Below are 16,060 nucleotides of genomic sequence, written 5' to 3'. Positions count from 1 at the left end.
AGCGGAGCAGCCCAGGGAAGAGCAGGTAGCAGATGGGGACCACCGCTGGCCCCCGCCCCGGCTGCTACGTTTCACCCTCTCCCCGTCCTGGTCTCCTGTGCGATCGGCACAAATTAGGGGTGCGGCAATCGTGGAAGACCTTTAATATTCTCACAACAACAGTCTGGGAAGCCCGGTGGCTCCGCGGTTAACATGGAACTCAGAAGGCACCTTTACCCACTGGTGAATCCCTGTTCCTTGCTGTTTTCAGATCACTAAAACAGGTGCTGTGTCAGCAGGAACCAAAGCTGTGTGAGTCCAGGAGGCTCCCGACACTCTCCCCTACTACCTTCGGGAGGCACTACAACAAGCTTCTGCTTCTGTCCGCCTTCATTCTAGGTGGCTTTTCCCACGAATGTTCCCAAACTTTCTTCCTACTCACTTCCGATCGGCGTATCAGGTAGTGCGAAGCTGTATCTCGTGGGAGGCAGGAGAACTGTGATTAAGCCCTCTGGGTTTATTTGACTTTAAAATGATGTTGCTTGTACTCAAGTCATGTCTGTATGCTTCTGCATGCATCTCTTATTGCTGGTTTGGGGCGTACATGTGTCTTCTGGGCCATATTAGGAATAAAAACTTCTTTCTCCTTTTGGGATTCGAACCCATTTTGTTAATTGATCACTCTTCTTGATCTTACGTATTTCCTCCGGAGGGTAGACAAGCCTCATTTGGGTGCGGGCGGCTTGGTTCTGTGAGTCTGGATCTGGGGTCCACACAGAGGACAGGCTCTATAGAAGTCCTTAGCCCACCGAGACGTCTGATCTCCCATTCACAGCCCAGAACCCCACATAACGTGTCTCGGTATTGTTCTTCTAAATTGTTCATGAAGCACACAGTTTGCCTTTCTCTTTAGAATGCAAATACCCTGGCAGTTGTGTTCCCTCTCCTGTTGAAGAACTCAGTCTCCTCTCTCTATGGTAACGACCACACATTATTGTTGGCTGTGTATCTCATCACTTACCATGTAGGCTTTGAGCGCCAACATTTTTTTTTAAATTTTTTTTTCAACATTTATTTATTTTTGGGACAGAGAGAGACAGAGCATGAACGGGGGAGGGGCAGAGAGAGAGGGAGACACAGAATCGGAAACAGGCTCCAGGCTCTGAGCCATCAGCCCAGAGCCCGACGCGGGGCTCGAACTCACGGACCGCGAGATTGTGACCTGGCTGAAGTTGGACGCTTAACCGACTGCGCCACCCAGGCGCCCCTTAGCGCCAACATTTTTAAAGATCAGTGGATCTCGTGCCATCCCTAAATCCCAACCACATGGAAATCTTCCACATTTAAAAAGTCCTTAAACGGTAGATGGATTAACTAACACGTGGTTAAAGAATATTCATTGCATACTGTCTGTGACAGCAAAAAAAAAAAAAAAAAATTGAAGTCCCACGGTAGGAATGGATTAAATAAACTAGAGCACATCTGTGGCATGAAGTAGTAGATGGCCATCAAAAGTCACATTAAGAAAATACTTAACGTGGGGGAAAGGCTAATGGCTTATATGGGGAAAAGTGTAGGCTGTACGTGATATGCTACAAGTGTGCTAAAAATGTATGCACGTGCACATAGACAAAGACGGGGAAACATGAAGGAGTGGAAGTGTTTTTTTTCTTTCTTTACAGTTTTCTGCATTTTCTAAATTTTTCACAAGGACAAAATGATGCTTTTAAGATAGGAGCATTCATATACAGGCCTATGGGATCCATACATCACCAGTCTTCCATTTTGAGCAACTGCTTTTGCTTCTACGTCGGGTAGGATCATTCAGCCTTTAGGGGAAAGCACAGCAAAACCTTGGTGGGTGAGCATCATGTCTTCTGCAAGCGTGCTTGTAATCCAGAGCACTCGTTTATCAAAGCGAATTTCAAGAACCATGGGCTCAGTTGTGATCTGGGGCGCTCGGCCACACGTACTATTCATACTGCGAGACATCGTTCGTTTATCAAGTTAAAATTTATGAGAAATGTTTGCTCGTCTTGCAGAACACTCGCAGAATAAGTTACTCGCAGGCCAAGGTCTTACGTACAACTGGTCTCCAAACTAGAAAACTGTTTTGTTTCAGATCTTTGTTTTAGCTATACCGGTCCCCCTGTCCATGTGAGGCCATTTTACATAGAGCTGAAACTTATGTCTCCTTTACCTATACTTCTCTAACCTGGCCTGGGCAAGGAAGGTGTTTCCATTTCTCTACACCCAACGCATGGCCAAGCAGCTACTACCAACTCCTGTCTTGACAAAAAGGACAGACCACGTAGTCCCCAGCTCCACCTGGGGAAACACATCATTGGTTGGCAGCGAGGAGCTTCTTAAGAAAACTTCTCGCGTGTTTACTGGAAACAAGCACTGACCATGAAGCCAGCCTCTGCCTGTTTTTGATGTCTCATCCTTCCTGCGGGCTCTGCACGGGCTGGAAAGTGGGTGTGGTACAGAGTCTCTTCCAGGCCTCAGTCCCTTTCAAGGGTGCAGGGTTGGGATGTGTGTGGGTTTTATTATTATTATTATTATTATTATTATTCAATGTTTATTTATTTTTGAGACAGAGAGTGTGAGCTGGGAAGGGGAAGAGAAAGAGGGGGACAGAAGATCTGAAGCGGGCTCCAGGTCGACAGCAGAGAGCCCGGTGTGGGGCTCGAACTCACGGACTGTGAGATCATGACCTGAGCTGAGGTTGGACGCTCAACTGACTGAGCCACGCGGGTGCCCCAATGTGGGTTTTTTTTAGACGGAGTTATGGATTTTATGGCAACGGCAGGACACGTGGTTAATTCACAGCAGAAAAAATGGTAAGGCAGTTGTATGGGGGCAGGAGGGTGTGGAGAGGGAAGCAGAGGTAGAGGATGGGGAAGGAAGCATCAGCAAGAGAAAAGCAGTAATGCTACAGGAGCTATAATTTGAGGAAAAGGCGAGTTCTGGATGTCAGCATTTGGTATGTGAGGACAGTAATATATTACAGAAAGGAAATTTTAGTCACAAGTCCACCTTCTTGATTTCAAACATCTACGGAGCGAGGGTGACCTCAGTCACCCAGAGACGTGGGTCCGTCTCTCCCCGGAGGAAGACAAAGTGGCTATCTGTTTTCCAGGTGAGCTTTCTAGGGGCCCTCATGCTCCCTACGTACCTACATATCATATATCTCATTCCTGTCAGATTCTCCTCTCCATGGAGCCAGTCCTTACGGTAAAGGTCTCACCTCCAGAGAGTTGCTGGAAACACGCAAGTAAATTACCTCAAGCCCATTATGCCCACTGTGATACTAACTTGATGGCAGAGAATAAGCCCTGACAGAATGAAACACAGGCCAAGCAAGTTTTGACGAGCGCAGGGCACAATGACAGGGGCTGAGCTCACCTGGGCTAAAACACGTCTACACGCCTCACTGACGGGTCTCCAGAACCCAGTGCGGCACCTGGCACATGGAAGGCCGGGGTAATAGCGACGCCTAACGCGTGCCAATGATGTCAACACCGTCAAGCAATGCTCACGATAACCCTAATGAGGCAGGTGTGATTATTACTTTCGTTTCCGGAGTGGAAAAAAAATGTAGGTGGAAGACACTCAAGGTCTCCTGGACAGGAAGGGGGGCTGCACCAAGATGGAAGCCAGGCCGCCTGGTGCCCGGATCTATTCCAAAGCCCTATACTCTGCTGCCTCCCCCACAATGATGACTTCATTAACTGAGTCAAAAGGGGACGGCAGGACAGACTGGGGACTCTGTACAGGCTGAGGGTGGCGGGAAATGGTGAGAAGAGAGATCTCCAGGGCTGCAGGAACTGTGATGTCCGTCCGCAGTCTCACACCCAGTCCCGCCAGGCGCCGGCTCGCCAGGTCAGGGGCTCCGGTTGCCCTCACAGAGCCTGTGGAATGGGGTGTGGGAAGAGTGAGTCCTTTCTGTCTTGTCTACTCCCCTTCCGGTTCCAGGTTGGGGACCCCCGAGAGCAGGTGGCAGGTTGAATAGGGGGGGAAAGGACGGGACTGAGTTCATGTCTTTGCCTTTTAAGAATCTGAGCCTTTCCTGCAGGGTTTTTCTTTTTCTTTCCTGCCTTATCGAATACACCAGTATATATTCTTCTCTCTTGGGCTCGCCTGCCTCAAGGATGAAAGCCACGTCCCGAACCCGGGCAGAGGACGGACCCAGCACTTGTGGGGCTTCAGCCGTAGACGTCATTAAAATACACGGTTAACAATGGCTTTCTGCTGCGGTGTGCTCAACTTGAACAATGTTCTTCACCCAGCATCTCTTCTATACACTCCCAACGTCTTTACTCTGACAGATTTAAAGACAACTCTGAGGATTTACTTCCTTACAGAGGCAGCGCGCAAAACCGCAAAGTGTTTCTCTCTTTTGTGTTTTTGTTTTATTGTCGGCTGGGAAGGGTGTTGTACTTCACAGCGGCAACCTCCAGCATCATGAATTAAGCCTCTTTACAGGTTGCAAATGATTTCTCCGACCCCAGTGTGTCAGCCTGGGTTGTGCAGCCAGAAGACGGGGGTGTCGCGGCTTTCGTATGGCAGAAACGAGGACGGGAGGAGTGGAAATTAATGGGAAACTTTTAGACAAAATTGTTTATACGCTGCAGGCTTCAGCTGCCACTTTACTTGATTTCTCCTACTTATTCCTACATTTCTTTTTTTTTTTTTTCTATAATTGTAATTGCATTCTTTTTGTGAATGTTTGTTTCTTTTTGAGAGAGAGAGACAGAGAGAGCATGAATGGGGGAGAGGCAGAGACAGAGACACATACAGAATCTGAAGCAGGCTCCAGGCTCCAAGCCGTCACCATAGAGCCCCACGCCAGGCTCGAACTCAGCAACCATGAGATAATGACCTGAGCTGAAGTTGGATGCCTCATTGACTAAGCCACCTAGGTGTCCCTATTCCTGCATTTCTCTCACCCTCTCCCTTCCCCTCCATTTTCTTCCATTTTCTCACCAAACATCCACACGTAAGGATCACAGGTGGGGATAGCTCTGGGAGGAAGGTCATCAAAAATGATGCAAGGGCAGATTTTTCTTTTTCTTTTAGATTTTGGTATCTGTTATGCATTAATTACCAGGGACCAGGCTAGGTATTCAGAAGTTCTAGGGATTAGGAGATAGCTCAGAGACAGAGATAAAAGGAAAATTTATGGTTTGCCTTTTAGGAAAGAAAACTGGGGCCTGGAATAACTGAAATCTCTAAATGAACCATAATAAAGGCTAGTTTTAAACTTGAGTACACTTAGAAGGTTGGACTGCCCAGCCGTCATTAACATATCCAGTTCCAAACACAAGGAAAAGTCTATTTAAAATCAGTACTCTTGGAGAGCAAGGCCTTTGCCGGTGATCTCAGGTTCTGGCTCTAATGGGTTTAAATTGGACCTCGGAAAACTTTCCTCCTGAGCACAAGCTCGCAGGTCTTCAGATGGGGACCAGGGTAGGTCAGTTTGGGGACCTCGGGAATAGCAGACAAAGTGTTGGTCAGAGACTGTTGTTGGCTCAATAAAACATAAAAACAGTAGAAAAGGAAGAGTAACAGGTCAAATCTAGGTGTGGTTAACATCCCATAAGCTGGACAACGCTCGGGACTAAGGCAAGAGGGTTAGTAAATTGCAAGACGAGACATATTTGTTATGAGTCCCTTCAGGACCACTAATGGCTACCATAAGTGTCCATCTGCCACACGACATTCTAAATGCTAAACAATTCTGCAAGTCTGAAACTCCCTGCCAGACTCCATGACATGCCTATTAATATACAGTATCCCCCAGAAACAAATATGAAAGAGGCAGAACGAGATTTATGGGCATGTTAATTACAGCATTATTTATAATAGTAAAAAAATGGGAAGTTAAATGCCGAACACATAGGTCTGTGGTTCAATTATTTCCTATCTGCATTACACAGCCATTAAGAATCATGTCTTTGAGGAACATTTGGTGACAAGAAAAATACTTATGATATAATGAGAAATCAAAAATGTACAAAACTGAAGACAATATGATAATATTTATTAATGGCTTTTCCCCTCTGGTCATATATATGCACATGACTGGAAAAAACTAAAATAAAATATTAATAGTGGTTATCTCTGAGTAATGAGATGTTATTTTTCTTCACCTCTGCATTTTTTTTCTATGATTTTCCAGTTTCATACAGACTACTTCTTTTATAATAAAATATATTGTTTTTAAAAAGCAACTGTCAACTCTCATAAGAATATCCAGCTAAGCCTGCACCAGTCCTGTATAATTATTATTAATAAATAATATGTAAAATTCCTGCCCATGTGACTAATTATAGAGAAAAAAAAAATCTATATGTCTTAGTCAATAACCTCTGTGCCAGAGGCTTTAAACCTCATGATCTGCATTAAAATTCATCTTGTCATTGGCACAAGAACAGACACTCAGGTCAATGGAACAGAATAGAGAACTCAGAAATGGACCCACAAACATATGGCCAACTCATCTTTGGCAAAGCAGGAAAGAATATCCAATGGAATAAAGACAGTCTCTTCAGCAAGTGGTGCTGGGAAAACTGGACAGCAACATGCAGAAGAATGAACCTGGACCACTTTCTTACATCCTACACAAACTCAAAATGGTTGAAAGACCTAAATGTAAGACAGAAAGCCATCAAAATTTTCGAGGAGAAAGAAGGCAAAAACCTCTTTGATCTTGGCCGCAGCAACTTCTTACTCAACACGTCTCCGGAGGCAAGGAAAACAAAAGCAAAAATGAACTTACTGGGACCTCATCAAAATAAAAAGCTTCTGCACAGTGAAGGAAGCAATCAGGAAAACTAAAAGGCAACTGACAGAATGGGAGAAGATATCTGCAAACAACATATCAGATAAAGGGTTAGTATCCAAAATCTATAAAGAACTTATCAAACTCAACACCCCAAAAGCAAATAATCCAGTGAAGGGGCAAAAGACATGAATAGACACTTCTCCAAAGAAGATATCCAGATGGCCAAACGACACATGAAAAAATGCTCAACATCACTCATCATCAGGGAAATACAAAACCACAATGAGATACCACCTCACACCTGTCAGAATGGCTCACATTAACAACTCAGGCAACAACAGATGTTGGCGAGGATGCGGAGAAAGAGGATCTCTTTTGCATTGTTGGTGGGAATGCAAGCTGGTGCAGCCACTCTGGAAAACATTATGGAGGTTCCTCAAAAAACTAAAAATAGAACTACCCTATGACCCAGCAACTGCACTACCAGGCATTTATCCAAGGGATACAGGTGTGCTGTTTCGGAGGAACACATGCACCCCAATGTTGATAGCAGCACTATCAACAACAGCCAAAGTATGGAAAGAGCCCAAATGTCCATTGATGGATGAATGGATAAAGAAGATGTGGTGTATACACACACACACACACACACACACACACACACACACACACACACAATGGAGTATTACTTGGCAATCAAAAAGAATGAAATTTTGCCATTTGCAACTATGTGGATGGAACTGGAGGGTATTATGCTAAGTGAAATTAGTCAGAGAAAGACAAATATCATATAACTTCACTCACATGAGGACTTTAAGAGACAAAACAGAGGAACATAAGGGAAGGGAAACAAAAATAATATAAAAATAGGGAGGGGGACAAAACAGAAGAGACTCTTAAATACGGAGAACAAACAGAGGGTTACTGGAGGGGCTGTGGGAGGGGGGATGGGCTAAATGGGCTAAAGAATCTATTCCTGAAATCATTGTTGCACTGTATGCTAATTTGGATGTAAATTAAAAAAATAATAAACAACAAAAACAACAATAAAATATTCATCCTGTCAAAATTCTGCCTTCTATACCAACTACTATTTATGTGGCTAGGTGAAGAGAGGGAATTGATACGCTAAGCCAAGTGTTTGTGTACCCTGAGCACTCTTACGGATGAGGAAGGTGAAAGTCAAATCACTTGCCCTGGTCACACGGCTATTCAGGGATCAAAATGAACCCAAACCTTCTCAATCTAGTTTGAAAGCCTGATGCCTTCTACCACCACAAGGCCGATGGAAACTTTAGAGGAGACAGAGACTTCATTTCAGACATTTAAAACGACCTTCACCCGATACTGTGCAAGCGCTTCTAATGTGTGGCCAAAATAACTTTTTTTTTTTTTTTTTCATTCACATAACCCAGCGAAGGTAGTAGGGAACTGCCCAAAGGAGACAACATGACAGACAGAAAAGAGCAAGACCCGTGGATTATCCACCTGCTGGGAAAGCCCTAAAAGAATAGGCAGTGATTATAGAAACTAGCCCAACCTTTGGCCCAGTGAGAAAGGGGGCATGGAGGGGGGCACTGGCAAGTGCTGCTGGGCTCTATCATTCCACAAACCTCTCACCCACCCTTGGTCACAGTGTTGCCCCTCCCTCCTACTTGGCCTCAACCCTGTCTCTCAACAGCCATTGCTTCTGTAGACTTTTCTATTGTGGGCTTTTTCAGCCCACACCCTGGATTCTAGAGAGGTCTCTTTCAAAGCTAAAAACTTTCTTCTAGAAAGGATAAAAGACTTCAAAGATGACCTTCCACTTTTTTCATTGAATAATGAATGCCTTTTGACATTTCTCAAAACGAGAGGGACTAGATATTGTGTGAGGCCTGTCTTCACACGCATCGTCAATTTAATTCGACCAACAGATGAGCTTATAATCATAACAGCCTCCTGCTAAGAACCTCACAATTACAAAGTGCCTCCTCCACATCCATGATCTCATTTGCTTCTCACCATAAGCCTTACAAGAAGGAAAGACAGGTAATATCATCCCCATTTTGTAGACTAGGAAATCGAGGCACCCTGCCACTTTGCCTTGTTGGATTTGACGGCGGCTTTCCTCAGGAGACACAGAGGGACTGACTCTGAGGGAGAAGCATGTGAAGGTTCTGGTCGAGAATGCGGCAGCAATGTGTCCCAGGAGGACAGGACCCTGGAGAAAAGGCTCCACGGTAAGGCGGGGGTTTATGAAATACTGGAGTGGGAAGAGAAACTATTTAGGTGGCAATGTTGCCTGTGGAGAGCTCTGTGTGCATGGCTTCCTCCTCTGCTTTCTCAATCCTCTCCGTTCTCCAAAGCTAACCCAAATCCTACCGATCTGGGAAGCTGTTCTCGGTTGTCCACCACCGCGAGACCATCGTAGTGACGTCTCACATGCCTCAGCCCGTTACGACTTCATGACACATGTTTGAGGTAGGCATCGCCATCCATTTTACAAATAGGAAAATGAAACTCAGAAGTGCTGACCTGCCCCCAGTTGACACAGTTAACAGCCAGCAAAGTCCAGATTTCAAACTACACCGCATCACAGCTGCCTCCCCTTGTGACACACTTTTCACATCCTGTCTATCGCCCGCGTGTTCCCTCATCCCCAACTCAGTTACAAGTTCTCAGAGGGCAGACAGCAAGCCTTCTCTTTTCTCTGTAACCACCCCCACCCCCCCCAGCACGTAGTAGAGCTCTACGTACGCAGTAGACTCTCCATAAACGTCATACGTTAAATATCCGTTTTGCAGGAACAGTAGTTATTAAAGAGGGATTTTTTTGGTACTTTGGATGTCAGGCGTTCCACGGTATATAATTAAAACAAGAGTGAACATGAAGTGTATAATTTCTCCCAGCTCTAGCTTAATCAGGCATTCATTACCATGTCTGATTCTGCGTTATGTGTAAAGAACTGCTTAGTAAGCATTTTCTGTGATGACGATAATCAAATACGTACAGATATCAGACAGATTTTTAAAAAGACAAAAGCACAACCATCATACATAGGGAGAGACAATGATCTACATGGCATAATATTCCACCTGAGACTACAGAACTTCCAAGGCAGAGAGAACACCGGACTGATCTTGGGCAACTGGATACACAAGGAACCCTAAGAGAAAAAGTCTGTGCTAACTGGGATCTTGCACCATTACTCTTGTATCAAGAAGATGGATGCACCATGCTCCTGTTCTGGGTCAGAAACAAGAGAGGCGTTGCTTTCAAGGGCTTTTCTGAGAGACGGGGTCTGCTCTGAAACCTTTCCGGCATAGCAATCATTTCATTACCATCTTCAGTGACCAGCAAACTCAATAAATACGCATGCAATATACAACTTATTACCCACTGTTTGGTCTCATTCCATTTGCCCTCCCAACACGTCATTAGTGTATAGCTTTGAAAATACAAAGGACTCAAAGAAATTCACGGAGACGAGAATTTTTATGGTAGAGATTAGCTCAAGTACCTCTAAAACTGACATTTGATAACTTAAGCTAACAAGAGCAGTGCCTGTCTACCACACTTTACTGCCAAACCATTCAGAGTAATCTTAATAAACCACCGAGGGGCAGGACTTCTGATCTCCTTTGTGTCATAAATAAAGTGCCACATACCTGTGGGCATTCAACCAACATCAAGCAACAAGAGCAAATACTGGGTCAGTGGTACCTACATTTGTGTCCTCATGGCTGTGGCCGTTGGTCTCGACCAATTCCTTGGTACCTTTTAACTGCAAATTTCAAGAAGAAACAAAACAAAACAAAACCCCACATGAGTAAGCAAGCATGTCTGTTAAATATACATCATCCTGTTAACTCTGATTTATCTGGGGTTGCACTTTATAAAACTTCCAAGGAAAGAGAACCAAAAAAACCCAGATGGAGCATATAATTCTAATGAGTCTTATTGAAACAAGCTTGAGACCAATATTTTAGAAAACTTGATGGCTGGCAAAAAATAAATGGGTCTTGGTCATTATTTTTTAAATAATAAGATCAGAAAGCAGTTCCATAGGCATAAAATGTATAAAATTGGTTCTTAAGAATAACAAATGATTTCATTTCCTAGTTGTATTGCTATTAATTTAAACCCTGCAGTGTTTGCAAGTTGCCACCAGCTGATGTTAGACTAATGATTACTCGTGAATGATGTATTTTCCATTGTTTTAACATGCCACAGTGCTATTGTACATGTGCTCCTTGAGAACATATTTGAATGACTGGCATTGTTTCTGGAGGCCTAAACAAAAAGATGATTTACTTCTTCTTCTTTTTTTTTTTTTTTTTTTTTTTTTGCAAAGGAAGAATCGGGAAGACATCTCCTTGGTCACTGAGGCATTAGAAGAAAAGCTATTGCTCAAATGAGATTTTTAACAGTGAACACCTGAAAACACTACTCCCTCTACTCTCTCTCAGAAGGCTTAGCAATAATCAGTTATCTGGAGGTTTCTGGAAACCTTTAATTGGCGTTTTATCAAAGCAGACATTGGGAGCCGAGAGCAAGGGCAAGGGGGGGAGGGGGCGGGCCTTCAGGCCCTTGCCAGCACTGCTTCCTGGCTTTTTAATGCTTAGGAAGCAGCCCCTGCTGGATCATTGTTTTCTTTTAAGCCTAAAATAAAATGGTGGGAAATAAATGCTGAAAGTCTGAAAGAAAATAAATGCACGTACACCCGTGACGTGTCAGATCTGACACGCTGGTTCTTTCTGGCTATTTGTACATATTAAAATGAAAGCTTGTGTGTGTGTGTGTGTGTGTGTGTGTGTGTGTGTTTAGGCAATGTCAAACCGTCGGCAAGAAAGCCACACACTGTCCGTGTCAAGAGAGGGGCTTTGCGAAAGGAAGGGGAACATGTAGAAACTGAGCCTGGGGCAGCTGACGATGGACCAGAGGCTCTTGGGCTCGTTTCCACGTGGCTCCCACTTGGGACAACAATTCCGCCGCTGGTCTTCGGGGCTACATCACGGGTGTTTCCGCACACAGCAATCGCGACGTGTTACGGACGTGAGAAGAAAAGGGTGCCAGCGCGATAGCCAGGCCATCCGTTACCAGAGGGCACAGGGGGACTGAACAAGACCCTCCGTGTTTTCCCGTCCGAAGGTTTTCTCGCTGCAGGTGTTCCTTATCGTCTTTCTCTTGGCTCACCGTAGGTCCCGCGGTTCGTGCTTCCGTCGGGTCGAGCGGGCCTAGCTCTGAAAGCTTTGTTATTTTGCAGCAGAAGGCAAGGACCCGCTCCACCTTTCCGTGTTTACCAGCACAGACGTGCCCACGGCTCTCCTCCCTTTTACACGGACTCTGTCGTGCCACTCCACGCCCTCTTGTCTTGCCACACCCCCGGCTGGCTCCCCCCGGTGCTCCCTGTCCCCTGGTTCTGTTCCCTCCCCTGCTCTCATCTGCCAGAACCGCCACAGGCCAGCGCTCCCTCCTGCAGCGGCGGGCTAGCCACTGCCTTGCCCTCCCCGGCCTCTCCCTGTCCTCCTCTCCTCGAGCTACTCGCTTCCTCCAGGTGGAGCAGAGGAGCGTCTCGTCTGAGGGTACCTGGGCTTGTGAACAAGCGCCAGACGCTGCCACCGTGGCACAGGAGGCGAGGGGCGGGAGCCAGGGGGCCCGGGAGGGGCCCGGAGGAGCCGCATCCTAGCAAACAAGGAGGGCCGGGGACCTTCTGGGGAGCCTAGGGAATAACCTGCCTTCCCTGACTGGGGATGGTAAGGGCCTTCCCTCACAACCTAGTCTTGCTTTTTAGGATTCCCATCACGTGGCATCACTTTAAATAGCAGAATACCAAGTCTTCAGAAAAAGGTGTATCTTTTCCTCTCTCGTGTGTGTGTGTGTGTGTGTGTGTGTGTGTGTGTGTGAGACAGCATCTAAGCCCGCGCAGCCATACTGTCCAGAAGCGATGCTATTTGTGTAGGCCTTATGTATGCAGGCACTGAAGAAGTGTTTACACACGTAGTTACTCTACATAAGTCCAAAGGAAGCCTTATCGGGCAATGTTCTTGGAAGCACACAGGTGCCTTTGCAAGTGTATGTCTGTCTGCGGCGTGGGGGTGGCTGCAAGGAGATGGAAGGAACACGGCCAATGCGTGCTCCCAACCGCAAGGATGACAGGGGCTCTGGGCTAGAGGATGTCACAAAATAGACTGCTGGTGGCTACGGCAGCCAAATGCACGTGGCTGCAGTGTGTCCCCGGCCTGCTCAGACACGTGTCCTTCTCATGCCTTTGTTTGAAAAGAGCGGTTTAAATTAGTACAGCAGACTGAAACACGATTCCTTCCCGGTCCGATTTTCTAGCTCTTTAATGATTTTAGTTGTTCTGAATCTTCTTCATGTTCCCTGTTTAAGTAATAGGATGGAAGTGTGATGCTTCACCACCGCCTGTGCGTGCACTTTTTGCCCTCTAAAAGTGCATGCCGCAACAAGAACGTACCAGTGCTTTCTGCGAAACTCAGAATCTGTTTTTTTATGACTGGGGTTTAGACTTCAAGTCCAAAACACGCATACCTTAGAGGTGTTGTGGGTTTGGCTCCAGAAAATTGCAATAAAGTGAGTCAACTGACTTTTTTTTTTTTTTTTTGGCTTTCCAGTGAATAAAAAGTTACGTTTTCACTATCGTCTATTAAGTGGGCAATAGCATTATGTCGAAAGAGACCATGTACGTAAAGGATCTGAGTCATGTGGAGAAAGGACAAATCCATCCCTCCCCATCCCAGCAAATCGAGGAGAGAGGGGGTCAGAACAAAACGACAAGGCTCAGAGCTATGTCTGATCAGGAGCAAAAATGGACCAAAACAGCGTCACAATGCTGATAGTCTCTTTGTAATGTAGAGGAGGAAAGCCCGGTGACTCGGGTGTCCTGGGTGGCAGGTCGCTGCGAATTTTGTCAGTAGTTTTCAGCTCAGTCTAATTTCTCCAAAATCACACAGTAGATTCAGCCTCAGTCTGCATTATTTTATCTGTACTAATCACATAATCATTAGTTTTATATTCTCCTTCAAAGCTATAAAAGCTTATGAAGTATCCAACATCTTCACTTCCTACTCACAAATCCCTTATACTTTTAGGGGAAACTAACCAAAACTACATTTTCCTGCCCCCAAACCATGAAAAACGAAAAATCACTTGTAAAGTGACTGAGTCACAGCTGACTATTCTCCCGACGTCACTTTTTTTAGATACACCACTTCTGAAGTTATTTATATTATACAAATAACCTTCTCATAAGCCACTGTGGGTGTGAAATGTAAAACAAGCTAAATTTGATCCCCCCAAAGGGTTGGGGTTACGCTACGTGATTTTCTCCCTCCCAGTTACCATTCATTACATTGCTGGCAGCAAGGAAGTCCAGAAAGAGGCAAGCATTTCAAGAGCTCTCCCGTGTAGGTGCTGGGCTTAGATTTCACTCAGATTTCACTCTGCAGCTGAGCAATCCATCTTACCCTGCTGTAAGACAATACTTTCAAATCCACTTATCAATGTCAGGCCACACTTCAGTATCAAAGAAAGCCAGGATGAAACGATCAGATTTACAAACTTCATATAAAAGGTTGGTTGCTCACTGTGGTTAGATAAGTGCCCTGGTGCACAAACGGGGAAGGCTCTTTTTTTAATGTCCCCGTGACTCAGTCGTTCTCAATTCAGATGTCTGCGTGAAAGCCATGGGTTATGCTAAACACATTTCCCTCACTCTTATCCTTAAGAGGAAACTACCCGCTTGCTTGGGGATCTGTCTGTACCTCCGGTGGTTTAAAACTTTATCAAAATTCATTTGTCTTTTGGAATGAACTTTGACACACCGCTGGCAGGCTCAGGTGATCTCCGCAGGTGCAAGAGCGAAAACGGGTTTTAGATTCTACAGAGCGAAGCTGCCAGGGGGTTTGAGAGGGTGCAGGCTGACTGTCCCACAGACTGGCTTCGGGAAAGTCTGCACAGGTGTCTGATACAAGCGACGTGCACGTCAGCGAATGCACGAAGCAGAGATGTTGCGTTCACTTACTTGTTCCTGGAGGACTTTAAGTAATGCTTGCGTGTGCGACTGCTCCTCCTTTGCTTGTTCCAATTCCGACTTCTTGTTGTTTAACTCCTCCTGGATGGTCAGCAGTTGCTGTGAAAGTAAGAATAGTTAAGATAAATAGAGTGATGGCCAGGAGATGGCAAGATATTAAAAATATCCATTCAAAACCTGAGAAGATTTTTTTTTTTTATGTCTTAAAGGCTTAATCCAGACTTCAGCTAACTTTTACTTTTTTAAAGTTTATTTATTTATTTTAAGAGAGAGAGAGAGAGAGCAAGCGAGCATGGGAGGGGCAGAGAGAGAGGGAGAGAGAGAGAATTCCAAGCAGGCTCTGCACTGTCAGAACGGAGCCGGACTTGGGGCTTGAACTCACAAACCGTGAGATCGTGACCTGAGCCCAAACCAAGAGTTAGAGCTTAACTGGCTGAGCCACCCAGGCGGCACGCCCCCACCACTTAGTGTAATGAGTATTGCAGGTTTTGACACATTATTAGGCCATTCGTGATACTGCTATGCAACGAAACGAATCTGTTCAAGCTATTTGCAAAGGCATCATCATAATCCTTCGAACAAACGCGCATTTGTCAACATGTAGAGAACGGTGTTAGTAGACAACATGTTTTGATAGACGAAGAAATGAAATAATCAAAAAAAAAAAAAAAAAAACCTGGATCTAATCCGTCAACTTATCCACTGTTTCTTCATTTTCCATAGGACAGGAAAACTGGCCTTACAGTGGCTCCGTGAAGCCACCTCACCCAGTGGCTGGGACCACAAAAGATCCTTTTACTTTCTCTGTTATGACGGTGATGTTTTATTAGATCAGCAGGACTGAAGTCCAAACTGCAATCAATATATCAGCCGAGAAAACTGCTGATATAAGCTGTCAAAACACTAAGCTATGGCCTACGCTGCTATTTTTAAGCAGGGCCACTGAAGGGATTTCTGTAAGCCTTGCCTTGAGCCTTCCTCGCCCTATCAACTGTAACTCATGTTGAGGCTTACCTTGTCTGCCAAAAGCATGGGACGGCCCGGCACTAATTCTTTGGAACAGGGCTGTATGTGACTATATACGTGGGCTGCAAAATACATTCAAGAGCTTCCAAACAGGCCGTAGCAATGGCTGTGTCTGCTCAAAGCTTCTTAACAACAAAGGACTAGTCGGGAAAGACAGAGGAGCATTTTTTCTGCTACCGAACATAACAAATGCCGCACTAATGATCTGAAACGTTAGTGCATTCCTGCCA

The 16,060-nt window shown here is 45.3% G+C and overlaps 1 protein-coding gene across 1 annotated transcript in view; it reads right to left on the bottom strand.

Annotated features, from left to right (window-relative positions):
- ENOX1 (ecto-NOX disulfide-thiol exchanger 1) overlaps positions 1–16,060 on the bottom strand; it is a 451,396-nt gene that overhangs the window by 49,000 nt on the left and 386,336 nt on the right. The window contains 2 exon segments of the mRNA XM_032591194.1: positions 10,479–10,535; positions 14,796–14,903. Coding sequence (XP_032447085.1) covers positions 10,479–10,535; positions 14,796–14,903 — 165 coding nt within the window.

This window comes from Lynx canadensis, chromosome A1 (genome assembly GCF_007474595.2).
Source record: "Lynx canadensis isolate LIC74 chromosome A1, mLynCan4.pri.v2, whole genome shotgun sequence".
Taxonomy (NCBI): Eukaryota; Metazoa; Chordata; class Mammalia; order Carnivora; family Felidae; genus Lynx; species Lynx canadensis.
The sequence above is the reverse complement of the archived record's forward strand: the minus strand, read 5'-3'. Positions and strand labels throughout refer to the sequence as shown.